This window comes from Cebus imitator, unplaced genomic scaffold (assembly GCF_001604975.1).
Source record: "Cebus imitator isolate Cc_AM_T3 unplaced genomic scaffold, Cebus_imitator-1.0 Scaffold97, whole genome shotgun sequence".
In the NCBI taxonomy this organism is placed as follows: Eukaryota; Metazoa; Chordata; class Mammalia; order Primates; family Cebidae; genus Cebus; species Cebus imitator.
Window position 1 is genome coordinate 1,940,979 of NW_016107412.1, and position 6,000 is coordinate 1,946,978.

General features: G+C 33.5%; 1 protein-coding gene across 10 annotated transcripts in view; it reads left to right on the forward strand.

The window, feature by feature from the left end:
- Nucleotides 1-6,000, forward strand: part of PCDH15 (protocadherin related 15) — a 1,323,555-nt gene that overhangs the window by 791,646 nt on the left and 525,909 nt on the right. For all 10 annotated transcript variants that reach the window (XM_037741275.1, XM_037741277.1, XM_037741276.1 and 7 more), the window contains one exon: nt 3,371-3,526. In XM_037741275.1, the coding sequence (XP_037597203.1) occupies nt 3,371-3,526 (156 nt within the window). The remainder of the gene's footprint in view (nt 1-3,370; nt 3,527-6,000) is intronic.

Sequence of the window (6,000 nt, forward strand, 5' to 3'; positions counted from 1 at the left end):
AAGTTGAGAGTGACAAGAGTTCCAGGTGACCTGGTTAGATCTAATTTATGGGTGCTTAGCAGGACTAAGTGAGGGCTCAGTGCACAGTGCATTTGATCCTCTCTCGGAAAAGACTGTGACCTTTTGGTCCCTGTGGTACCACTCAATGTAGAATTAGAAGTTGAGATAGAATGTTTTTATAGGTCTCTCCTGCAATAATTGGAAGATAAATAACTTTAAAAGTGCATAATTCACCTCATTGTCTTCTAAGAGATGTGCCAAGGGCAAATAGTATGCATATTTATTTTGTTTTTAATTTACAATTAAAATATGCTGGACCTCCCTTAACTCTATTAGAGCAAACACTTGAAAGCTGGTAGTAAACATGGAGGTCGACTAATTAAAATTCTTTCCCGGAAACTTCTAAGAGCTAGTCGTTTTCAATGGTCTTTTATTCTCAGACCGGCGTATTTTCAATGATGGCTCTTGTTTTATAGAAGAGTTTGCTCTCTGCCACTTTTTCCTCCTGGTTTATATATATATATATATATATATATATATATATATATATATATATATATATATATAAATGTGAAAAAAAAGAAATTGAAGCCTTATAAACATCTTAGCTCACAATGGCAGAGGAATAGTAATTGGAAGAAAGGTGAAATGAGAAGGTGTAAATGTATTTCTAACATAAACTATACTGTTCTACTGATAAGAATCTATGCCCTGTTGCTTTTAAAAACTTTTATGCACTCATAGTAGGTGTATATATTTGATTTGCATGAGATATTTTGATACATCTTTGAAATATTTTTTTACCCATTTTTATTATTTCTACTCTCTAAAACTATAATAAATAAACTAATGGATGTTTCCATAACAACCATTTAGACATTTGGCAAATCATAACTTGTTAAACTTAAAATCGTCCAATTTTATACATTGTCAAAAGTGTTCAAATTTCTCCTCTATGCACCTGTAAAATGGTGCCTGTTATAATCTACCTGTATTATTAATACCTGACATTATTAATTAATGTACAGTGCACATTAGTGGTTCCAGTAGCCTATTTATAGTGCTGGCATGTAAAATCAGCTTTTAGCTATCAAAATTGCACAATTTTTACATTAATGTTTGTAGCCATCTATTACATTTGGGTGATTGACTTTTTTTCTATTACAAATTATAGGGTAATACTTATTATTATAAAAGTTTACCATTTGCAACCCATTATTATGACTTATTAAGATGGCTTTGAGCCATGTCTTTTGTCATTAAATATATTATACATCCTTCTGAGCTTTGTGGCATTTACAGATTTTATACATGACTTTAATGTCTTCATTTATGTCAATGATTAAAAGTAAAATTGAGTAGATATGAAAACACAGAGCTATGTGTCATTTCACTCTAGGCCTCTTTTCATATGTTAATGATGACTCAATTTATTCTTTCTATGTACTGTTATTCAGAGAGATACAAATTCATGTCAACTTTCTTTGTTGGCCATAAAAAATATCTCGAAACGGCCAGGCGCAGTGGCTCAAGCCTGTAATCCCAGCACTTTGGGAGGCCGAGGCAGGCGGATCACAAGGTCAAGAGATCGAGACCGTCCTGGCCAACATGGTGAAACCTCGTCTCTACTAAAAAATACAAAAATTAGCTGGACGTGGTGGCACACGCCTGTAGTCCCAGCTACTCAGGAGGCTGAGGCAGGAGAATTGTTTGAAAATGGGAGACAGACGTTGCAGTGAGCCGAGATTTTGCCACTGCACTCCAGCCTAGCACCTGGCGACAGAGTGAGACTCTGTCTCAAAAAAAAAAAAAAAAAAATCTTGAAACTAAATAATGTTCTCCTTCTGTTTAGATGTAGTTTCTATAGGATTTTTCTCATTTACAAATGTTGTATGAATTATAAATTTCACTTTTTCATTCTTTTGGATATTTAGCTTTTTAATAAATGAGTATGTATTTAACCCATGAAGTGTTTAGTATGTGCCCAGTACAGTCTGATCACATGTAGTATTTACAGTTCTCACTGATGTAACCATTAGTCTTATTTTTATAGATGAACAAATGAAGCATAGAGATACTTTGTACTTTTTCCTGCATCATACAGTTAGTAGGTTATGCAACTGGAAGCCAAGCAGTTTGACTCTGGGTCATCTGTCTTAGGCATAGGGCTGGTTACTGGGAAGAGGGATACCGTCATGATAAAATAACAGACAGGTTTTATTAAGCTTCCAGTCTAGTGAAGGCAGACGAACCAAAACAAATATATAAAGTATATGATAAGCCAAATTTTGAATGACAAATACAATAAAGAAAAATAGGAAGAAATTTGAAAGGAGAGGTCTGGAGACGAGGTTTTTTAGATGGAGTGGTCAGGATAGGACACTGCCAAAAATGATACATTTAGAGATAAAATTGTATAAGCTCAAAAGGGGTTAAAAATCACAAAGAAATATTTTGTAGTGCTCAATACTCTCACTCTAGAGTCAAATAAATGTAGGTTTGCAGTCCTGCTCTGCAAGCTCTTAGCCATGGGACTTGAATAAATAAGTGCACCTTTGATGATACGTTTCCTTTTCAAGGAATTTATTATAAAAATTGTTAGACAAGGGAGCATATGCTTATTTATAATATATATTGAAGTAGTTTTTATAATGACAAAAATAATAGACTGAAACAGCTCATTGTACGTTTCAACTTGGATACATTGTGCTATAAGCGTACAATGAAGTATAGTATTGCTGTCAAATAACATCGTAGTGCAACAAAATGCTATAGTAAATCTATACTTACAGACATTGGCTGATATTCACTGTGTGCCTATGTATCTATAATACGTACATATTTAGAGAGAGAAAGGTTAGCAAAATAAGCATTTAAATGAATAGAATTGGTAAGTTTAGTTGGCCTGATTTTGAAATTTATCTTTTATCAGTATTTTAAATTTGATCAGCAATGAACATAAAATATTCTAGCAAAAATATATATAAACATAAAAGATAAACAATCTCTCTTCTCTAAGGATTTATTAACACTTTTTAAAATTAAAAGTTTATATTATTGCTTCTTTAGTCTTTGGAGGGACAAACTTCATTTCATTCCATCAATTCTAAGCATTAATTCTGTGGTTGCATTCATCAGCCATCCAGTGACTGTGAGCATAATGCTACCTGAAGTCCATACACTGAGATACAAAATCAATCCATAAATTAATAATGATTATCCTCTCTTGTCCTTAAAATGATCATTTTTTTCTAGATTATTATAATTTAAAAACAAGAATAGAAAAATTCTGAATGAATAAGTACTTTGACAGTAATGGGAAGCTTTGTTTTTAATTAGTGTTTTAAAAGATGCAATTTCTACATTGCAGCCACCGATGAACATACACTCCATTGTGGTGCAGGTCCAGTGCATCAACAAAAAAGTGGGCACTATTATCTACCATGAGGTGCGAATAGTGGTAAGAGACAGGAATGACAACTCGCCCACTTTCAAGCATGAAAGCTACTATGCCACAGTAAACGAGGTCAGTTTCTATTTACTCTGTCTCTGTCCTTTGTGTTGATGTATGTAACTAACTATATACAATACATGTTTATAAATGATTCCTTTAAAATAATGAGCTTAACTGTTTAGAAATACCAAGAAAATATTTTTTAAAAAAATAACAGTACTCAGAAGAAATATGTGACTTCTGATGTTATTTTAGGGATTGATTTAAGTATGGAAAAAATAATTTAATGTACGTACAATAATACAGAGATAGTTTCTTTTTCATCACCTTTGAAAATTTATTGCCTAGATCCGTGTACATGATTACTTAGGCATAACGAGTTATTATCCAAAGGCATTTATATAATACAAATGTGTTGTCTTTGTATTTCTGAGGTGGTCATATTAATTAAATGCGGGAAGAAAATATTTGAGATCCTTATTTTTAAAATCAAGTTCTGAAATAAATAAAAAATATAAATCACAATTGAATTCTTATAGAAACATATTGATCAAATTAGAAAAACAATATTTACAAAGTAGTATGACTTTTATTAGGCTGTGTCTGTCTGTTTGTAGTTTTGCTTTGTTTTGTTTTCTTTTTTTGCTAAAATGCATAAGCCAAGAACTGCTCTTATTTATTTATTTTGAAAACCGTGGATACTGTATTTTTTGTTAATAAAGCTACAAACTGTTTCTAGAGTATCTCTAATGTGATATGGGACCCATGAAACAATGAATTACATTAATATGATAGTACCTATTTTTGCAGACCATTTTTACTTTTCAAGATTTTTTAAAATCTTAAAATTTACATACCTGCTTTTTAGGAGAATGGTAATTCATGAATTAAACAGATTATTTGGGCCTTTAACTTCTACATTCTTTTTGAAAGTATTGAAAATATTTTTAGTTATTTCAACATTCTTGTGTTTGTGAAAGTTTGAAGAAATTATGTTCCTCATAATCTGAGACTTTGTAGATTATATTACTTAAAAACAAAATATAAACTGTTTTATCAGGATGAATAGCTGGTTAGTAAACGCTTCACTTCTTTGAGTCGCTTTTGTTTAATGAGTTTCTACTGTAATAACAGATGCTAATTGATTTCCAAGTAACTAGTTTTAATTATATATATACATGATATCTTATTTTGAAATATACCCTTTGAGTTACATTTGCTTTCTTTGGTTTGGTATCAACTTTATTTTGGTATAAAGTAATAGGTGGGTTATCTTAGGCAACAAATCTACTTATAGAATCGGTTTTTGTGCCATATTTAATTACTCCTGCATCCCTGTGCATAGTTGATCTTTCTTATGGAAATTTATAATGTTAAGTTTGACTATCAAGGCATCATCCTGCGTGATTTGACTGTGTCCACTTCCCTCTCTAATCTTTTCAGTGCCTTGTTTAACAGGGACCTCAAATGCCATTTTAATCATGCAAACTCTACTTTTCAAAAATGTTGCAATTTCTCAACATCAGGTGTCGTAAGGTCACTTCTTTTGACAGACTTTTAAGCTCTTCCATAATCTGACCATTTGTCAGTGTATTCGGAACATTCCCAAATTCTTGCTGATAATGCCTCATTCTGTTCAGATTAGCTTCCTCCCATCTCATAAATATCTCAATTTCTTAGACTTTGCTCACAGTGTTCATATTACTTAGAAAAAGATCCTCCCTACCATGCAAGTCTCAAAGTTTCATTTGTCTTTTTTACTTATTTTTATAGAATAATCCCTATTTATATTTATTGATCTTCAATTTCTTCAAACCCTAAACTCCTTAATATCAGGGTAAAAAATTATAGAATATGTAAAGATTTGATCTTAATATTATTTTTAGATGCTAGATTATTGTGCAAAGCTGTCCATATATGGCTAAACTGGTAAGTCTCTAACAATGCATTTGCCTTTAGCCAACTGAGGCAATCCTATCCCACTGCCACTATGGTCATATCTTCCATGGCTTGATATTGTAGAATGTGTGTTCTTGATGATCATATTTTTCACCTTTGATTTTAACCATACACTCTATATTAATTTTCTTGAAAAATATCAATAGTGCATTTAAACCTTGAAATAGCATCAAAAGGGGGATTGATCCAAGATGGCCGTTTAGGAACAGCTCAGGATCGCAGCTCCCAGTGAAAGCGCAGAGGGTGAGTGGACGCCACGTTTTTATTGCCCACAGACTAGGAAATTCCCGGGCAGAGGCGCTCCAAGGTCGCCAGCGCGGCTGCTTTGTCGGCGCCCCAGAGCCGCGCTTCTCCATACAAAATACACTGGTCCGGGGGCCTTTAGGCTGGCAATTGGAGCCACGGGGAGTCGCCCATACGCCAGCTCAAAAAGGGGACTGAGCAGAGAACCAGGACAGTAGTTTCCAGGGGAAAAAAACAGAAAAAAGCGCCACAAACCTCAGTGCAGCTGTTTAAGCCAGCGCAGTGAGTGGCCGCAGGGGAAAACAAACAGACCCCGGCGCCTCTTCAACAGGCGACTGGAACAC